Source organism: Alnus glutinosa, chromosome 1, assembly GCF_958979055.1.
Source record: "Alnus glutinosa chromosome 1, dhAlnGlut1.1, whole genome shotgun sequence".
NCBI classification, from domain to species: Eukaryota; Viridiplantae; Streptophyta; class Magnoliopsida; order Fagales; family Betulaceae; genus Alnus; species Alnus glutinosa.
Window position 1 is genome coordinate 41,963,602 of NC_084886.1, and position 22,187 is coordinate 41,985,788.

The 22,187-nt window shown below is 41.9% G+C and overlaps 1 protein-coding gene and 1 pseudogene across 1 annotated transcript; one reads left to right on the forward strand and one right to left on the reverse strand.

Moving 5' to 3' along the window:
- The first annotated feature begins 486 nt into the window (after positions 1-486).
- Positions 487-2,034, forward strand: LOC133882084 (probable aspartic proteinase GIP2). The gene has a single exon (XM_062321188.1). The coding sequence runs from the start codon at positions 577-579 to the stop codon at positions 1,885-1,887; it is 1,311 nt and encodes a 436-aa protein (XP_062177172.1). The 5' UTR covers positions 487-576; the 3' UTR covers positions 1,888-2,034.
- A 14,276-nt stretch (positions 2,035-16,310) lies between these two features.
- Positions 16,311-18,680, reverse strand: LOC133860309 (protein FAR-RED IMPAIRED RESPONSE 1-like; annotated as a pseudogene).
- Between the last annotated feature and the right edge of the window lie 3,507 nt (positions 18,681-22,187).

The window sequence follows — 22,187 nt, forward strand, 5'->3', positions numbered from 1 at the left end:
ATGCCACATGCATGCCATGTCAGTTTGTAAATATTTTTTTAAGAATTTGTAAGTACCCCTAACATTTCTCCTCTCCCCTCTTGCCGGCAGTCCATCTGTCCCAAGCTCATCGCCAACCGTCCATAGAAGCTTCCACCTGAATTTAGTGTGATGTGAAATCCTATGTTTAACTTTTTTAGTTAATAAAATGTCACATGGATGCCGTGTCAATTTGTAAATATTTTTTTTGTAAGAATTTGTAAGTATCCTATCATTTCTCTTAAAAAAGAACACTACTTCAAATTGAAGTAATTAGAGTTGACAAAACTCTTATCGTAAAGAGTACCCACAGGTTGAGGTGGGCACCCAAAGATTACAGACCGCATATATTCAATGGCGGGTTTGAGCCTCCGAGTCCGTGCCTTCTCGAGGTATGCCTCTCGTCAATCTTAATTCTTGACCATCATCCAGTAGCCTTTTTTTATCCCTAAAATTATGTAAAGCAACGTGAAACAAATATTAAAGAAATTCCAACACCACCTATATGAAGTTTACTGCGATCCCACTACTTCCCCCACACACAAAACTCAATCATCAATGGCTTCCTCATTTCATTTCCTTCTCTTTTGTTCCCTCCTTTTCCTCATCTCCTCCTCCATAACCATAGCCACAACATCCTTCCGTCCCAAAGCTCTTGTTCTTCCGGTCTCCAAGGATGCCTCAACTCTACAATATCTTGCCCAACTAAACCAGAGGACCCCTCTCGTCCCCGTCAAACTAACCGTTGACCTTGGTGGCCAATTCCTTTGGGTAGACTGTGAACAAGGCTATGTCTCATCCACCTACAAACCTGCCCGTTGCGGCTCAGCCCAATGCTCGCTTGCTAAGGCTAGTAGTTGTGGAGACTGCTACTCTGGCCCTAAGCCAGGGTGCTACAATCACACATGCAGTCTCCTCCCAGATAACACCGTGACACGCACTGCTACAAGCGGTGAGCTTGCCCAAGATGTTGTTTCCATCCAATCCACCGATGGGTCTAACCCCGGCAGAGTGGTTTCAGTGCCCAAGTTGGCCTTCACTTGCGGCGCAACATTTCTCCTAAAGGGCCTTGCTAGTGGTGTTAAGGGTATGGCTGGCCTTGGAAGGACTAGAATTTCGCTTCCTTCCCAATTCTCTGCCGCCTTTAGCTTCCATAGAAAATTTGCCATTTGCTTGAGTTCTTCAACAAGATCTAATGGTGTCATATTCTTCGGCGATGGGCCATATGTTATGCTTCCAAAAATCGATGTCTCACAGTCTCTCATCTACACCCCACTAATCCTCAACCCCGTGAGTACAGCCTCAGCTTACTCACAAGGTGACGCTTCATCCGAATACTTCATTGGCGTGAAATCAATCAAAATCAACGGCAACGCTGTCCCATTAAACGCATCATTGTTGTCCATTGACAAACAGGGCTTTGGTGGAACGAAAATCAGCACCGTTAATCGTTATACCGTCATGGAGACCACAATCTACAAGGCTGTCATTAAAGCTTTCGTGAAAGAGCTCGCAAGTGTCCCTAGAGTGGCGTCGGTGGCACCCTTTGGGGTGTGCTTTAACTCGAAAAACATCGGTAGCACGCGCGTTGGGCCGGGTGTGCCCCAGATTGATCTTGTTCTGCAAAGACAAAGCGTGTACTGGGCGATCTTTGGCGCAAACTCGATGGTCCAGGTTAGCAACGATGTGCTGTGTTTGGGGTTCGTGGATGGAGGCTCAAACCCAAGGACTTCGATTGTGATTGGAGGGTATCAAATAGAGGACAATCTTCTTCAGTTTGATTTAGCTACATCCAGGCTTGGCTTCAGCTCCTCACTACTTTTCCGACAAACAACCTGCGCCAATTTCAACTTTACTTCTAATGCTTGAAGGATTTTCATTTCATTGCAAGCAATAATTTGTACTAGTGTCGGCAATGGCCATTGGCCCATTGACCGTACGTGTACTCCACTGGATGAATAGCTGGCCCTGACTGGCTTTGATGGTCTTAATTAATTGCCAATAATATTTTTATTACATCGCATTTTGTATTTAATTTGGGAGGATTTGGTTGCAAAAGAATTTTTGCATTTAGTTATTGGTGCCACAAATTGAAATAAAAAAAAAAAAAAAAAAAATTATTTTTATGAGACCAGAACATATGCTTCCACCGAGCAAGAGGCTTACTAACCAATTACCTGCTCGAACACGTACAAGTATTAACTATACAGTAATGTCATTTGCACAACAAATATACATATCTTGGAATGTTTAGGGTTAGGGTAGGGCTAGGTGGAGACTAAACGGGGGTGATTGTACCGAATGGCAGTGCTACCGTACCGGAGCTGATGAGCTCAGCTCTGATCTGACCGTTAGGAATGCTTAAGGCCAAGGGCTTGTAATTAATGCTCTCTACCTCTTCTCTTCGCATGATTTGCCCCTTTTTACCCATTAAATTGTTTCAGATCTACCATCTCTATTCATTTTTATTTTTTTTGAACGATACCATCTCTATTCATTATTTCTCTAGATATGTGACAGATTCGTAGATTGAAGCTGTTGCTTCGGCGATCTTGTAATTTCCTTAAGTAGGAGGAAGAAGCTGATGAGGAGAAATGAGAATGAACAAAATAATGATGCAATTTACTATAGTAATTAAAAACGGGTCGGACTAATTAATGTATTAAAATATCCATTTATATTGATAACCCAAATTGTATAAATATATAATTAAAGATAAAATAAGGGAGAAATATCCTAATACAAATGAAGTCATTCTTACATGAACAAGTGAAGTGGAAAAATCTTATCCTTTGGTCCAACTAACCCATTTAAAAAAACACTGGTGATTCCAGAATTAACCAACAAAACAATAAATAAATAAAAAAAGAAAAAGATAACTTTACTAATAACTCCTCATCTTTCATCACTTTTGAAAAAAATGTACTTAAACTTAAAAAAAATGCCAATTTAGGATATTCATGCATCTTTGAAATTTTTATTTTTTTTTCGATTTCAACCATATTTTAGAATTTCCCATTAAGTCTTATCAACATTTCCAAAATACCACTCTTTTTTTTTTTTGAAGGAAAAAATTGCTAGAATTTAGGTATCGGTCAAAATTTAAAGGAATTTGCAAAAATACCCATGCCTAAATCTTTTACCAATACCTAAATTCTAGCAATTTTTTTTTTGGTTTTTGTAGGAAAAAAAAGGATGGGTATTTTGGAAATTTTGATAAGACTTAACAAAAATTCTAACGGAGGGTTTAAATTGAAAAAAAAAAAATGAAAGATGAATACTTTAAATTGATACTTTTTAAAATTTGGGTACATTTTTTTTCAAAAGTGATGAAAGATAAAAGATAAGTTTTCCAAAAAAGAAAATGACTAAAAGAAAATAAATGCAACAAGCATAATATATATTTGCCATTTCTTCAAATTTGATGGTTGTTGATTGAAGGGCAATATATATCTTGGCTCTCAGGTTGCTGTAAGTCGAAATGTGATGTTGCCGGAGCTTGCTTTGAGTAGAAATCTTCCGGCATCTCGATGATAGGTTATCAACAGATGGATAGGTGAATTGTGAATGAAAGTAGAATGCAAATGGTGAATGGAATTGATAAGTTTTCCACTTAAGGTAGGAAAGCACCGTACACACGAATTGTTTATAACTTTGATACCCTTCTCATAGCTATCATCATTGTTGATGCTAATTTTTCACTGGGTGACGTGGCGTGATCAGAGACGTCCCTTCTTCTATGTGCTGGCCTGCAAAACAAAAAAAGACCCGCCGGGGGTTGGCCGGCTAAGCCTCCTCCGACGATCAAGTCAGTCAGTGTCTGAAGAAGAGGGAGAAGGAGAGAGTGAGAGAGAGAGTCCAAGAGGATGGAAAAATCCCCCTGTCAAGTAGTCCTTATAGCCCTTTTATATCCCTGCATGCTAAATGTCCGTTTTACCCTTGTCAAGCACACTGTCCAATGGGGACGTCTGATATCTTCTCTGACTTGATTTGACTGGTCTCATAAATATTGGAGGCTTCCTGCGACCAAGGCTCACGTCCGGGGACTAACCCATTCCGGGGGCCGAAATCCCACTCTGGGGCAGACCTGGCCCCACTCCAAGGTGGAGACAAATATTTCCCTAACAATTACCCCCCAATTCTCCTATCTTTATTATAAAGGTAGAGAGAATTTACCCAATGGATCCTCTGCAATCCGACCAATCCCACCGGCCATTCTTCATCTAATCCGTGTAGTGCTCTCCTCGGATCCCGGGAAAACTTAAGCGTTTCTTCTACTGCCGCACTATGCGGCTCCAAGCCATTTACGGCAGGCAATTTAGAATTTATTTCCGTCATAAATTCACCATCAGTTAGGTGCACCTAACACCCCGTAAATCGTGCATGCAGTGATCACTATTGTTTTTCTATATATTCGCACTTTCTTTCGCTGGAATGTCATTGGCCTTGAGAGTGCCCATTTGAGTAGATCTTCCTTTCTTTTTATTCCTTTCCTTGGGATCGGATTTTCCCTTTCATTCTATTTGAACTCTTCAAAATTTTTTTTTGCAATGTTCTTCATTCCTGGTGCGGTCTTCGCGGCCGGGCATATTCACAAATCCATCAAAGATGGCCCTGGAGCATTCGCTCTTCACGATAGTTCTATTGAATGTGTGATCTCCGGCTTTAGACACACAAGGGTGTGTGACCTTTGGCTTTATGCCAACCTGCTCCTGTCCAGCCTACAGGAACTGTGTAGCACCCAAATTTTGCCCCAACAACTCGTGGGAGCCTAACTGCTCAAGCCGCGCTTGGAATTTGCGCGGATGATCCCTCCAAGATTTCCAGGCAATTCATCTTTGTAGTCAGATGACTACCCTTCACAATGTTCCTTCGAGGTTGTCCGTTCTTTTTGTCTTCATGCATGTGTATACGATGATTAAATCCAATAAAATCTTCTTGGCAACATGAATTTCAAATCAATCTTCAATAATCTCTTCGGACTACCACTGAAATGGGCGTTTCATAAATCATAAAATTATGCCCGCACAACATCATGCCAAGCATTAGCATTATACTTCCCCGGACAATGATTCCGATGGCATTTTAACATATCCACCGTTCCCAATAGTCGGAAACCTTTCGTTGGACCATTAGTTTCTTTTGGTAGATGGATGCCCGTTAACCGTCACGCCTGAAGTTCGGGGACTGCTAGAGGCGCAATTGCCCTTTCCATTTCTTCAAAGAAGAGGTAATCACCCCAATTTCCCTATTCGACTTCTGGGTCGTTAGACTGGAAATTTCACGTCCTTGATATAACCCCAAGCATAGATAGCTCCCGATGACGGACGAGCTACCATAATTAATTCTGTCTTTAATATCGGCAAATTAAGTAGTGTCATCTCCGACCGCCATCACCCCCCTGTCCAAGATATTGAACTTTCCTCATCACCCCCCTGTCCTCTACCGAGAGGGGTGGTCCATTGTCCGAGATCGGACTTTTCTCCTCACCTCCCTGGTCCTCTACCAGGAGGGGAGATCCTTTGTCCAAAATTGGACTTTCCTCATCACCCCCCTGTCCTCTACCAGGAGGGGTGGTCCATTGTCCGAGATCGGACTTTTCTCCTCACCTCCCTGGTCCTCTACCAGGAGGGGAGATCCTTTGTCCAAAATTGGACTTTCCTCATCACCCCCCTGTCCTCTACCAAGGGGGGTGGTTCTTTGTCCAAAATTGGACTTTTCTCCTCACCTCCCTGGTCCTCTACCAGGAGGGGAGATCCTTTGTCCAAAATTGGACTTTCCTCATCACCCCCCTGTCCTCTACCAGGAGGGGTGGTCCATTGTCCGAGATCGGACTTTTCTCCTCACCTCCCTGGTCCTCTACCAGGAGGGGAGATCCTTTGTCCAAAATTGGACTTTCCTCATCACCCCCCTGTCCTCTACCAGGAGGGGTGGTCCATTGTCCGAGATCGGACTTTTCTCCTCACCTCCCCGGTCCTCTACCAGGAGGGGAGATCCTTTGTCCGAGATCGGACTTTTTTCGTCACCCCCCTGTCCTCTACCGAGAGGGGTGGTCCATTGTCCGAGATCGGACTTTCCTCATCACCCCCCTGTCCTCTACCGAGAGGGGTGGTCCATTGTCCGAGATCGGACTTTCCTCATCACCCCCCTGTCCTCTACCAAGGGGGGTGGTTCTTTGTCCAAAATTGGACTTTTCTACTCACCTCCCTGGTCCTCTACCAGGAGGGGAGATCCTTTGTCCGAGATCGGACTTTTTTCGTCACCCCCCTGTCCTCTACCGAGAGGGGTGGTCCATTGTCCGAGATCGGACTTTCCTCATCACCCCCCTGTCCTCTACCAAGGGGGGTGGTTCTTTGTCCAAAATTGGACTTTTCTCCTCACCTCCCTGGTCCTCTACTAGGAGGGGAGATCCTTTGTCCGAGATCGGACTTTTTTCGTCACCCCCCTGTCCTCTACCGAGAGGGGTGGTCCATTGTCCGAGATCGGACTTTCCTCATCACCCCCCCTGTCCTCTACCAAGGGGGGTGGTTCTTTGTCCAAAATTGGACTTTTCACGAGGTTATAACTCCTCTCCCGATTTTTTAACGAGGTTATTACTCCTCTTCCGATTTTTTAACGAGGTTATTACTCCTCTTCCTTTAATCTAATCCGGAAGTTATCAAAAATGTCATCAGAAATGTTAACGGGATTTTACATATCAAATATTTGACAACCAAATCAATCTCCCAAGCTCTTACCCCCCCAAAGCACTCCGGTCTGAGGAAAGCTGGCCGGAGTGATTTGTCTTGTGAACATATACCCGAACAGCTTGTGTGGCAACAAGAGCCTGTAAAAATTAATCCTTTATTTTTTAACGAGGTCCCCTCCTCGATTCCCCCGGTAATCCCCTGCTAAGGGCGGGTTCCTGATTTTTTACCGAGGTTCTTACTCCTCTTCCATAGTTTTTTAACGAGGTCACCTCCTCGATTCCCCCGGTAATCCCCTGTTAAGGGCGGGTTCCTGATTTTTTACCGAGGTTCTTACTCCTCTTCCATAGTTTTTTAACGAGGTCACCTCCTCGATTCCCCCGGTAATCCCCTGTTAAGGGCGGGTTCCTGATTTTTTACCGAGGTTCTTACTCCTCTTCCATAGTTTTTTAACGAGGTCACCTCCTCAGTTCCCCCGGTAATCCCCTGTTAAGGGCGGGTTCCTGATTTTTTACCGAGGTTCTTACTCCTCTTCCATAGTTTTTTAACGAGGTCACCTCCTCGGATCCCTTGTTTTTTAACGAGGTCACCTCCTCGGATCCCTTGTTTTTTAACGAGGCCACCTCCTCGGATCCCTTGTTTTTTAACGAGGTCACCTCCTCAGATCCCTTGTTTTTTAACGAGGCCACCTCCTCGGATCCCTTGTTTTTTAACGAGGTCACCTCCTCGGATGTTAACTAATTCAGAAATATCATCGAAAATTAATCCAGTTCTCGCTCCCAAACAGTGCTCTCGGAATGTAACTTCGAGAGCTTTCCTTTTCGCTTTATTTATTTGTGCAATAAAAACAAGGCTCCTGCGAAAATGCTATAGAAAAAGATCAATAAATCCAAGCAGGAGACAGAATAGCATGAGCTCAAAGACCTGCTCCTTGTATTCGGTTCCATGGAAGTAGCCTCTGTTGCTCAAAGTTTGGAGCTACCATAGCTCCTTATTTTTTGCAAATAAATTCTAGGCTATTTGTAAAGGAGCATATCTAACCCTTATTACTGGAATTACAAAATTATTAAAATTCTCTGCATTTGTGCTCTGAAGCACTGGATACAAGGGCACAATTATTCACTGGCCATTGTTAACCGTCAGAGAGACCATTTCAATTTTAAATATTTAATAAAATGAAATGAGAAGAGAAAAGTAGACTTATCTCGGCCTTTCCGGTCTCTGAATAGTGTACATAGCTTCCCATCCATTGGAATCTTTAAGCCCAAACTTTGACAGGTCATCATCTTGCTATAAAATGTGTCCGGGATGAAAAGTAGCTTCATAACTATTTCTTCTTTTTAATGAAATTCAAAAGTGAGCTCAGATGGATGACGGGCATCTGAGTAGTTAAAAGTCAGGGGATCCCGGACATCGAAACAGAAAATTAGGCTCTGAGGAGCCCTCTAGGAGAAGTTGATTGAAATTTCTTGTCTACCTTGCCGGGGTTTGAGGGACCCTTCACACGTCCTCAGCCTTCCTTCCCGAAATGGGCCTGTCAAGCGTCCTTGGACACGGACTCGTTTACCTCTTTCTGACAACCATACAGTACTCACTTTCTTTAGCATCCCTGACCTCTTCGTATCCGAGACCACTGACCTTCTAAAATGACTTGTGCGCGTATGCCATGGGATCCTGGCATACTTGGGTTCCCTTCCATCTAGTAGGTACAACTAATAGTATTAATCTGACATAACTGTTTTGGAGCCTTTTTTCCACTATAACAAACTTTTCGGAACAACGTCCGGGGAGTGGGCCCAACACTACCATATTAAAGATCTCTGCTGCCAGACGATTTTTCTGCGGAGATGAGTCAATTTCTTGATCTTTGATAGTGTCAAACACTCAGAATCTACCCCTAGATTCTGAAGAGTACGTTCACCAAGTAAGGATCCCCTGAGCCGGAAGGTCGAGCGAAATCTTCTTCGTTGTTTACCTTATAGTTTAACCTAAGCGGTGATGGCTTGATCTCAGTAAAACAACTAGAGAATCAGCACGTGAACTGTTCTTGCATTTCAGCCGATCGGACCCCCCTTCCTACTCACAAAGTGTAGCTGATCATTCTGCAGAGGAAGCTTCTTTCGAAACCAAGGCAAGGATTGCCACTGATCTGGTACGCTATCAGGTAGCCATAGCCTAAGCTTCTTTGACGTGGATGTCCGGGGACTAGACGAGGGGTGAACCTCGGCGTCCTGACCTTGAAACTCTCACTGATCCTCGGACCCAGCCACAAACTTTCCTCACATTGCAGTGAAGCGCAAACTAGCCAGATCAACACTGCGTTCGCCTTTCCTTTAACACCCTGGGCCTCTTTGTATCTGGTGAAAATCCCTTTAGATAAGAAGCCATGCCATTAATTGACCCCGGACGTAGGAACAGAAAGTTGATCTCGGGCAGGACTGCACACTACAACTCAAACCTTCGGCGACGCCGATTGCACATGGAGGTGACATCTCTACCTGAAGCTCCCAAGCTTAAGGGACAGAAATCGAAACTTCAGGCCCAACAGCGTGCACGTGCATGATACTTCGGAAAGGAGCTCTGGCGACCTCCGAGGATCCGCTCTCAACGTAGAGATCGACGTTGTCTTCGTGGCCGCACTGAATCGAGGCTCGGACAGGGCCTTCCAGAAGAGGAAGGAGGAGAACATAAGGACGACCAGATTGCGAGTTTTCAAGGATCACCCTCTGGGTCTCACGCTCAAGTTCTCGGCCGTTAGAGCCACCAAACCTTGAACCCGAATATGTTCATGAGCTTAATGTCTCTCAACTTGCCGATGGGCACCACGTGTTGGCTATTTGACTTGGTGGCGTAGAAGCCCACCAAGCCTACGAGCAAAACTTCTCAACGACGATCTTCGATCCTGATAGAGTCTGGACGAAAACCTACGATCGTCCCTTTGATCCGTGGTCGCGTCTTTGCCGTAGTCGCGTCTCAGGGTGACCCGCCGGGATTACAAAAGCTTCTCCAGGAGACAAACGAGTGCTGACCCTGTGGAATTCTCCCCTGCTCTCTTCTTTTTCTTCTTCTACTTCTCTTCTCCCTCGGTATTCCCGGCTCTGTCTTGAAACATGTGGGCACGCCGTTTCAAAGCGTTCAGTTCCTTCTACCACATACGCGACGACTGTGGCCCTGGAGTTGTAGTGTGGCACCATAACAGCTCCTTGTTTGATTTCGGCATAGCTGACAAGGACATTCATGTCCTGGAGTTGCATATGGTCCTCGGGGGAGGCCTCGAAGAACTGCCCGAGCTGGTTGGAGTAGGAAGGGCTTAGGCTTTTTAGACTGATCGGACCTCTGGAGGATTTGTGGCCTTTGTGGCTGGCCGGCGCGGCGCGTTGGCTCAATGCCCCCAGCTACTCTGGTGAGGCTCTGATGATTACGCCCTGCCTCTGCCCCTGCTGCTCGAACGCCCTTTCTTTTCTTTTTAAGGCCTTCTTGAAGATTCCGTACCCAAAACCGCGGTTCTCATATCGACAGTTGACAAGTAAATAAATTAGGAGTTCGGGCACTCAAATGGATCTCGAAAATGTCCCCGGAACTGATCCCGGACACGCTCGTTCGAGAATCCCTTTTCACCAACTATCGTGAGTTTCGTTGTCCTGGGTCCACTCATTCAGGCACTGACTTCCAAATATCTTAGTCCTTTAGCATGTTGGCAATCCGCTCTCAGTCCGACCACGTAGCTTGCATGCGCTGACGATCCGGGGACTACAGTGTGGCAGTGTAGTTGGGATACCCTTGATTATTTGCGAGCTTCTATGAAGTCCGGACTCACATAAAATCACCAATCTGATACCGGTCCGGGGGGTGTTACGATAATTGTGGCCCCCGGACCCCGACAACAACCTCGGACAGCTTCTTGGCTACGACCCCGGAAGTAAACCATGATGCACGAGAACCATGCAAGTCTTCGGACAGGAGGGGAGTCTGAGTACCGAGTCCTATTCCTCCTATTTACAAGTGTACCTCAAGCAACTCTAACGGCTTCCTAATCAACAGTAGAGCTCGCCGTCTCCGAAGTCCGAGGTCCAGGTAATAAATAGATGAATACCTGTACAGACCGTTGGTTAGACTTCTTTTTCTTTTAATCAAATTTATTGCCACAAGCCATGGAGTCACCCAGGCCATTTCCGACCGGACTTACGACTACTGCACTCGATAATCTGGCGCTTGCTCCTGTACTCCATATGATTCCCGGCTGCTACAGGGGCAACCGTATCAAGATACTTCCCCAGAGGAAGACTGCCCTTCAGTCATGCAAGAAACCGTTGAACTCTCGTGGACTGCCCTTCCAGTAACTTCCTCGAAGTCTATTTCTGGAAACGGTCGAACAGGTTTTCGGTTAACTACTTCAAGAAGCCTATAGGCTTACCCAGTGTTGTTCGTGCTTGGCCCATTCAGTGACCTCCCCGATCCCGGCATTCCTCTTCTCTCTGCCCTCAACTCAGCATCTTGGTTGGGCCGACAATCAACTAAGCGGGGCTCTTCCTATTAATATATCATGCAATGACAAGCCTAAGCTTGTAGATGTGTCACACAATCTCTTGATAGGAGAACTGTCATCCTGATTGGCGTCAAAGTCTTCAGACCGTCTGCTGGTGAGACCCAGCAGATGTCCGGGCACGTTCAGCTCCCATGCGGGGAGGTCAACGAGCACAGTATGCAATTTGTATTCTGCATGCGTTGTACTCGAGCTTGGTCCATTCCTCTTGAATACTCAACCCCAAGCCTTGGCTTCTGACCGTGGGAGTCATATCAATTTAAAGGATCCCTTCTGAGATAAACATAAAAGCCAATAAAGCCACATTTATGTCTCCCACAGTTTTCCTGCAGCTTGATACGTGTCCACTTCTCCTTCTTTTATTTTCTAATAAAGCTGCTCCTTTCATGTGCCAAACTAGTCAACAACTACACTTGGTGCGAAACTCGAACAAATCTGAAGGGTCTCTTATTTCTTTGGGAAGAAGCCTTCTCCTTATGCCTGCGAACTCGCGCCCACGGATTTGGCGAAGGTAAGCCCTATCCTGCGACGTCGATGTCGTCAAAGAGCCATACTAGGATAGGCTTTCATAAAACCACGGCGTGAGTATAAACACACTGCTTTAAGTTCAGATCTGCCGGACGAAAAACTCCAAATCTGCTCCATCCGCTCTCCCTCCTTTAACAAAGGGTGTTCTGATCACCAGTCACCATTCTAGATTTTCGCTTTGGTAGGAGCAATCACGTCGTTCCCACAGACGGCGCCAATTGTTGATGCTAATTTTTCACTGGGTGACGTGGCGTGATCAGAGACGTCCCTTCTTCTATGTGCTGGCCTGCAAAACAAAAAAAGACCCGCCGGGGGTTGGCCGGCTAAGCCTCCTCCGACAATCAAGTCAATCCAGTGTCTGAAGAAGAGGGAGAAGGAGAGAGTGAGAGAGAGAGTCCAAGAGGATGGAAAAATCCCCCTGTCAAGTAGTCCTTATAGCCCTTTTATATCCCTGCATGCTAAATGTCCGTTTTACCCTTGTCAAGCACACTGTCCAATGGGGACGTCTGATATCTTCTCTGACTTGATTTGACTGGTCTCATAAATATTGGAGGCTTCCTGCGACCAAGGCTCACGTCCGGGGACTAACCCATTCCGGGGGCCGAAATCCCACTTTGGGGCAGACCTGGCCCCACTCCAAGGTGGAGACAAATATTTCCCTAACAATCATCTTCCTTAATAAGTGATAAGGATCACTTCTAACATGGAGGCTTAATCCATGTAACATGGATTAGGCTTCCTAACCCTAAGGACACGGTTCCTATCAATCGCCCCTCCTTGAACGCGATCCTTGTCCTCAAGGTCGAGATTTGAAAACTGTTGGCAGAGACAATCGACTTCTTCCCATGTGGCATCTTCAGGTCTTTGGGTCTGCGTAACTCGTGAATGCGTGGGGAGTTTTCTTATCTTCGTCTTCCTCTGCAATGTTTTCAAGCTCCAACTCGCCCTCTAGATCAGCTTCAATAATGAAAACATGAGGGATTGCACAACAATGCCCCGATATGTACCTCTCAATGCAATTGAAACATAGTCCTTTTTCCCTTTTTCTTTTCCTGCATTTCCTCCCACAAAAGTTTTTCACAGAGGGTTAAGAACCTGGAGCTTTAGAACTCATTGTGGTAGTGGTGTTGCTTTCCCATGATGTTTGTGGTGTATACTCTGACGTGTCTGCATATGGGCTCCTTTTTTAATGGGTCAACTCATCCTCCCGCATTTGTGCGAACTCAATGGTCTCACGGAGTGTGCGAGGCTTGAACTTACGCATATCATTTAAAATATCAACTTTTAACCCACCTAAGAACGTCCCGATTAATGCTTTTTGTGGCCATCCAACCACACGGTTGGCCAGGTTTTCGAACTCCTTCTGGTACTCTCTCAAGGTTCCTTTCTGTTTGACCCGTGATAAAGCTTCGTCATGATCCTCATATTCTGTTGGACCAAACCTAGCCAACAATTTTTTCTCAAGAATGGGCCAAGTAATAGGTTGGTTTTCATCCTGATAAACCTTCTTTACTCATTGCCACCATTAGTTTGCCTCACCTTCTAAATAAAATGCAGCAAGTGTGACCTTCTATTCCTCTGTCGTGGCTTGGTACTTGAAAATTTGAGTGTTGCGATCCAACCAAATGATAGGATCCTCTCCTCAGAATTTTGGAAATTCCATCTTCATAGGCCGAAAATAATGCCCGTCTTCTTAATGGTCACGATTGTGACTAAATTGTGAGTTAGAGTTATCTTCCTTCTTCTTTGAACAGCGTAGTGACTCCCCATGATTCTTTGCAAATGTGGCAAAAGCCTTCTTCACTAATTGGGTAATGCTCTCCTGCATTGACCGTTCATAGCTCTTCTCTCCTTTGTTGACCGTTCAGAGTTATCCTTCAAAGAGCGTTCCAGATTCTCCTTCAACAATCGTTCCAGATTTTGCATAGACCTATGGATCTCATGCATGTCGGACTCCAACTTCTCAATACGGTCCTTTTGGGTCAACATTGCTTTGATACCAATTGATAGGCTACCAACAGATGGATAGGTGAATTGTAAATGAAAGTAGAATGCAAATGGTGAATGGAATTGATAAGTTTTCCACTTAAGGTAGGAAAGCACCATACACACTGATTGTTTATAACTTTGATACCCTTCTCCTAGCTATCCTCTTCCCTAAATAGATCAGCTACCTTTACTACTCCTAACAGGTCTCAACCTCTCTAATCATTATTGAGACAAGAGATAACATAATCTAGCTACCCATCTAACAAGTGATAAGGATCATTTCTAACATGGAGGCTTAATCCAATTAATGTGGATTAGGCTTCCTAACCCTAAGGACACGGTTCCTATAACTTCTCGATGGTCACGATTGTGACTAAACCGTGAGTTAGAGTTATCTTCCTTCTCCTTCTTTGAACGGCGTAGTGACTCCCCATGATTCTTTACAAATGTGGCAAAAGCCTTCTTCACTAACTGGGTAATGCTCTCCTGCATTGACCGTTCATAGCACTTCTCTCCTTTGTTGACCATTCAGAGTTCTCCTTCAAAGAGCGTTCCAGATTCTCCTTCAACAATCGTTCCAAATTTTGCATAGACCCATGGATCTCATGCACGTCGGACTCCAACTTCTCAATACGGTCCTTTTTGGTCAACATTGCTCTGATACCAATTGATAGGCTACCAACAGATGGATAGGTGAATTGTGAATGAAAGTAGAATGCAAATGGTGAATGGAATTGATAAGTTTTCCACTTAAGGTAGGAAAGCACTATACACACGGATTGTTTATAACTTTGATACCCTTCTCCTAGCTATCATATTCCTTAAATAGATTAGTTACCTCTATTACTCCTAACAGGTCTCAACCTCTCTAATAATTATTGAAACATAAAGATAAACATAGCCTATCAAACAGAATGATAAAGATAACATAATCTAGCTACCCATCTGATAAGTGATAAGGATCACTTCTAACTTGGAGGCTTTATCCAAGTAACGTGGATTAAACTTCCTAGCCCTACGGACACAGTTCCTATCACTCGGCTCCACAATCAACTTGCGCATAACCCATGAGACTTGTCTCTGGATCCAGTTCAGATGTAGATGTTTGATGAAATGCATTAAATTTAATTGTAAATATGAGATTGGCTTAGTAGCAATAGGAGAATTCATATGCATATTATAGTTCTCCTCTTGCTGTAAGTCAAAATGTGATGTTGCCGGAGCTTGCTCTGAGTAGAAATCTTTCGTCATCTTGGCTCCATAATCAAATTGAGCATAAACCATGAGGCTTGTCTTTGGAGCCAATTCAGATGCAAATGTTTGAATTGTGAAGATGAGTGATGTGGTCGTTTTTAAACTCAGTAATTATACCATTCGCAATATCACGAATCACTGTAAGATAGTGTCTATATTGAGGGTGTCGATCCTCAGGGATTGTGTTGGTTGTATTTATCAAGCTTTAGTAAAATCAATTCTAATTTATCCCTAGAAAATGATGTTTTTGTGATTTTTGACTAACAACTGCAATTAAAATGCTGGAAAATAAATTTGAGTTGAACTAAATGAAATAGAAAATAGGGAATTCATTTTACCGCTAACCTTGTACCATTGGCTATCATATTAACATGGGACATTCATTATAGGCGTGATATTACTTGTGTGTGTTTGTCAAGCGCACAACATAGTGTCAAGAAAATACTATCATTAACAAATAACTGTAATCCATCTTTGTTAAGCATGAGCTATTAAATTCATTAACTTGGTTACACACAAATAATGATTAAGTGCAGCTCATCTTAGGATTAGTACAAATCATCTACCTAAATTACACTAATCTAAGGTTCAGCATGACTTATCTATCCTAGGCATGAACTATCAAAACCTTTTGTTGCATGTTCAAATAATATCATTGCATAACCATTATATTTATCATTTTTCGGACAACAAATATAATTTGAGTACAATCAAAATAAAAAGCTTTCTCATAGACAAGATAAACATTTCATCATGATTGCATTTAACATTAAAACCAATTAAAAAAATTGCAATTCTCATAGTTATACAATCATCATTCCAAAAATAAATATCCCAAAGAAAAACACAATTAAGCCATTGATACTTAGATAGGGTTTATGAAAACCCTAGGGAGAGCTTTAGCCACGTATGGAGGCCCTTGGATCACTTGGAGTTGAAGCCACGTCACCCATGAGCTGTTGTCTACTGAATATAAGTAAAGAAAATAAAAATATGGACACTCACCCTCCCTTTACATTCATTGTGTGTTTCTCTTCTAAAAACTAAGGGTTAAATACAAAAAAGCCCCCCAAACTATCATTCGTTCTCCGGATGGCCACCTGAACTACCAATGCTTGCAGTCCAGCCCCCTAAACTACAAATTGCTTATTTTTTGGTCCCATCCGTCACTTTGTGCCGTCTAAGTGGATGAAAACCGAGTCACGTGCACAAAAGCCCGAAAATACCCATCTCCCTAACGTTGAAATTCCACCCGTTTATTTGAGTTTAAACTTGAATTTCCCTTTATTTTGTCATTCTTCACGACTCGACTCCATCGCCGGTCCTTTCCCCAAAGCTCCTTGATCCATCCTTCCTATCTCGTAAGGAAAAAACGTGATTCTGTCTCCCTTCCCAATAGAAGTCCCATCAGGCAAAGTGTCGTCGGCGAGAGCGTGCTTTGAGTCCCACGCAACGGGCAGGTAGAGTCGCATGGTCCGCATGGATTCGTACAAGCAAGCATTTAGGAACCTCATCTCCTTGAGAGTTTCAAAGTCCAGTGGCTTTTCACCATTTTCAAGTGCCGAGTTCACTTAATTTAGAATGAGTTGTTTTTATACTTAGAATGCAAACAGTACAGGCACGTCATGGCCGATGACGTGGTGTCTCATCCGGCCATGATGAAGCTTATCACAATGTCTCGTACCACCTCCTTGTCGTGCTTAGCCAGCAACAACCTCAACAACAAGTCGCCGTCACATTTGTATATGTTTTCTTGATCTTCTTCAAGTATTCGCTTCTAGTTTCGTATGATCTCGGCCACTGAGCAATGAATGACGCTGAGCGCTTCTTTGAAATTCTTGAATTATGCATGCGATACTGATGTTGGGCCATGTTGGGCCGCATATCAGCCTCACGTGTACACAATCTAGTGCTAGTCATGTCATGAGTTTGCATGAAATTGAATAGAGGTGTCATAAGTAGGCATGAATTTTGTCCTGCATTTCACTTGCAACTAGGGAATGAAGCTTCATGGATACATGCATTTCATTCCACTAGACTACATGCAACACCAGGGAAACAGAAAAGGACATGGGGGATCATAGGGAATGAAGCTATGTTTTTAAACATAAAAACAGAGGTAAACAAAGTAGTAGGGTGCAAAGGCATTCCTCAGTCTGGCATTCCTCAACAAGCATAACATCTAGCTCTGATGGTACCTGCTATACAGAGGCATTCCTCAGTCTTTAAATACATATAGTGACAGAGACAAAATGTACATGAAAACAACTTCAGAACTAACCTTTCTTTTCTTATATGTACTCTTCTTCTTGCTTGTTTTAGCTCTCAGGCTTCCTTGTTTCTCCTCTTCTTCACGAACACCACGAACATTGCTACTGGATTCTGCAATATTGATGTTTGAGTTATTCGCATTCACACAATTCTCCAGAGCTTCTACTAGTGCCCTAAAAGAAATACTATAACTCTCCTCGGATAATGATCCTTCTTCACTCAATTCAATCATCAATGGCTTATTTACATAAATCATTGTAATGTTGCACCCTAGTCTGTCTCATTTCCGCTCCTTCAACCATTGAGCGCCTGCTCTTTGCATCTTTTGTCCACCTCTTCAAAATATAATGAGGTGGGATGCTTGAAAGACCACAAATTTGGAGAATAATCATTGCATGTCTACACAGGAAACTTTGTAATCAAACAAACAACAGAAACAAGAAACCTCTAACTTTGATTCATTCCATGTTACCATACAATATTCATCCTTCACACAATCTTGAAGTCTAAATGTAGTAGTTGTTCCATCTTCACTTTCTTTTTTAGGATGGCAGCCAACTACACCTAAAACCTCAACTTGGAATTTCTTGAATATTGCATGCGTGTAAATTGTTGACAATTGCTTTTCCCAAGGCGAATGAGATTTTAATGCAGGTTGTTAGTGCCATGTATTAAAATTTGGTATGACTTCTTCTTCATACCTATGTTGTAAAATTGTCCCATATTGTTTCACAAACTCTTTCAGAGTAATTTTCTTATGAATATACTTGTCAAAAAAAGAGTTCATACTTTCGGAACGCTGAGGTGTAGACATTCCGGCTAAAAAAATATCCCCCATATAAGTAGGTACACACTTTACCCACTTTTTCGATTCTTCATACAAGGACCGTATCCATTCATCATCTTGAATCAAATCTAGTAACCATTTTCCACCATCTCATGTCAAACTATTCGTATGTCCATGACTTGATCGAGAATGTTGTGCACTTGATGAATTTTGGCAAAAAATTCTCATGCTGTTTGATCACATGAGCTAAACTTTCAGGGACTTTTTCCAATACATGCCAAAGAGAAAAGCAATGCTGTGTATTCGGAAAAACTTCCTCAATGGCTGCATTCAAGGCTTTGTCTTGATCAGTGAATATTCCAAATACATGACTAGTGCTACTTGGCTTCTTTGTACGTTTGAAGCTTCCATTGCCACCCAAAAGATAGCCCTACACTCAGCGTTAATGGCATGCAGATCTCTTGTCCAGAGAAAGGTTCGCAAAGGATCCCATTATCACACTGCCGATGAGAGATGAGGTCACGATGGCTATTATCAGGTCCTTGCGTATTCTCTTGAGGTCGGTCTCATAGCCCAGATTGACCGGGTTGAAATTGCAGCTCATTGGGTTGGATGACTTGGAGGTTGGAGCCGGATCAGTTCAAGATTGAGATTGAAGAGTCGAAGCAGAGAGGAACGCATTCGGAGAGCTCGATAATGAAGGTGGTGTTGCGCTCACCACCTTCGAAGTCCCTCTTTACGAATGTCAAATTTGTAAATAAGGATTTATTTGATCCCACCTTTTACGCAATACACATGTATTTTTAACCAAGGGCATTGTTGAAATTTCAAACACAGGGAGAGGGGCATTTTCAATCCGCTTAGACAGCATAAATTGATGGAGGGGGCCAACAAACAAGCAATTGGTAGTTTAAGGGCCAAATTGCAAGCACTGGTAGTTTTGAAGGCTTTTTTTGTATTTAACCCAAAAACTAAACTAAAGATCTAAAAGAAAACTAAGCTACTCCGACTCCTAAGCTACTGAGTCTTTTTTTTTCTCCTTTTTTTAAATGAGCCCAACGTTGGATTCTATATATAGCCACATATGTTTCCTTCCTTTGAAGAAATGGATCTTCCAAAATGTTTATTTATAGCCCAAGATACACATGCCTTCTGATTTTAATCTTTTGCTCTTTTTTTTAAGAACTGCGTGCTGCCAATAAATAAAAAAGGGACCCACGTTCTTAGCTTTCTTCAAAGGAAGGAAATGACTAATCAATCAGTGCAGTGCCACCCAAGAGAGAGAGAAATTGCGTGCTGGTTCTGCAAATATTCGTTTATTCCTTCAGTTTCAAACTTGCAAGAGTAGTCAACATTTTCGGTGCCGATAGGTCGCTCCAGTGACTTCGTTCAGCCATGAATTCTTTCTCCATTTTAAGCCTCATTTTTGGGGGCTTTTTGCTTCAATTACCTGAAAATATTAAAAACATTAAAACAAGACAAAATGTTAAATTACAATAAGGCTAAGAGTTTAATAATAGCAAATGAAGGGGCTTGAATATGCAATATTCAAGACCTATCAATAAGATTGGTTCCGCAGCAATAGGAGAATTCGTATGGATGTAGCTCTCCTCTTGATGGACGTTTCTTACTGGATATTTCATTTTATCCAAGTCTTTGTTCCTTATTTTACAAATAACATGCACATCAAACTACAAAATGATGTGGTCGTTTTCAAACTCAATAATAATACAACTCGCAATAGCATGAATCATTGTAGGATAATGTCTATATTGAGGGTGTTGATCCTCAGGGATTGGTTGGTTGTATTTATCAAGCTTCAATAAAATAAATTCTAATTTATCCCTAGAAAATGATGTTTTTGTGATTTTTGTTTTTTAAACTAACAAATGAAATTAAGTGTTGAAAAATAAATTAGAGTTGAACTAAATGAAATGGAAAATAGAGAGTTGATTTAACCACTATCCTCGTAACAATGACTATCATATTAACATGGGACATTACTTGTGTGTGGTTGTCAAGCTTACAACAAAGTGTCAAGAAAATACCATCATCAACAAATAAGTATAATTCATCTTTGTTAAGCATGGACTATCAAATTCATTAACTTAGTTACACACAAACAATGATTAAGTGTAACTCAACTTAGGATTAGTATAAATCATCTACCTAAATTACTCTAATCTAAAATGTAGCATGACTTGTCTATCCTAGGCATGAACTATCAAAATCACTTGTTGCATGTTCAAATAATACCATTGCATAACCATTACATTTATCATCTTTTGAACAATAAATATAATTTAAGTATAATCAAAATAAAAAGCTTTCTCATAGACAAGATAAACTATTTCATCTAGATTGCATTAAACATTAAAATCAATTGCAAAAATATAATCCTCATAGTTATACAATCATCAATGCCCAAAATAAAATATCCCAAAGAACAAAGCACAATTAAGTCATTGATACTTGGATAGGGTTTATCAAAACCCTAGGGAGGGCTTAGCCACACATGGGATCATTGAATGTTAAAGTGGTATCCATCATTGAGCTACTTCCATGAAATTTTTGCAAGAAAAACCACATTGAAACTCTCCCTCTTCCTCACTGTTTGCTAGCCAAAAAAAAAAAAAAAAGAGAACTAACCTAAGACCTAAAAACTTAAGAGAGAATCCAAGAGAGTTAAATTGGACGTGAATCATTGTTTTTATAGAGGAGCTTTCCTTCCTAGAGAGGAAAGCCTCCTCATGATGAAATCGTGCCGCACAAGTCTAGAACCCACGCCTCTGATTTGATTCCCATGCATTTAATTCATTTTCAGAATTATTAGGTGCAGTCTGCAATTTGGCGCCGTACAGTCGCTAGATCGACATCAAGGTCGATTGATCGACAAGTCGCTCAAGCAACTGAATTGGTTGATTGATCGATTGGCAGAAATCCTTCATCCGTTTTAAGCTCAATTTTGAGGGCATTTTGGTCTTTTTCCTTTAACCACTTGAAAATATTAAAACACTAAAACCATGCAAAATGTTATATTATAATGAGGCTAAGGTTTAATAATAGCAAATTAAGAAACTTGAATGTACAACATTCAAGACCTATAACAAAACACCCAGAAAACAAGAAAAGATCAGTTTAATGGTCATCGAAAAACATTGGGAAAACTTCTCTTATAGACTAATCCTAATCTTTCACCACTTCTGTAATAATACCGTTAAATTTTAAAAAATGTTAATTTAGTTTATTTATTTATTTATTTTTAATTTCAACCCTTTGTTAGGATTTTTGGTTAAATCTTATAAAAAATTTCAAAATACTCATTTTTTTTTTTTAAATAATTCACATATGAGATATGTTACATGTAAATCTTGTGTGTGTGTGTGTGTGTGTGTGTGTGTGTGTGTGTGTATTAAATCAACTATTGGATTTGTAGGACCTACATGTGGGTTTTTGTGGGTCCTTCAAATCCAATGGTTAATTTAGAAAGGAGATGTACAATAAATGTACAAATATCATTTCTCTTCACATATAAGTCGTACAGATTCAATAGAAATTCAAAAAAGAGATATAGATGAAATATATAAAAAAAAATGTAAAAAGATTATTTATTCAAGTTGACAGGTATATATGTTGACTAAGTATATTTATCAAAGAAAAATCAAATTAATAATAATTAAAAAAAAAAAATCTAAATCCTATATGCCATGTAATAAAAAGGCTAGGACAGAGTTACTACTTACATCTTCAATCCATTGTCCATTACCAACACCTTTGACCTTGTTCTTATGTTCGAAGGAAAACGATTTTTTGAACCCAATGAGTTTCTTTTCACCATCACGAATTGCATTAGTGTTCAATATTCCAAGTCCCACAACCAGCAGTTATGTCCATCCTTGATTTGCTCTTCTTCTTCAACTTGGTGATCGAATACAAAGAAATTTTGTTTCCAAGTGTTGTTGAACTCCAACTCCAAAACATCGTCATTTTCCCTTTAGGGGGGTGAATTGAAAATTCTGGAAACTTGATCTGTTATGTGAGGAGTTGAGATCTACAGTAACACCTTTTTCTTCTCAGTTCGTATAGCCCAAACCTATTTGATGGCAACAAC

Bases quoted from the DNA above. Each gene is read 5' to 3' on its own strand.
- LOC133882084 (XM_062321188.1), top strand. From the start codon at position 577: ATGGCTTCCTCATTTCATTTCCTTCTCTTTTGTTCCCTCCTTTTCCTC.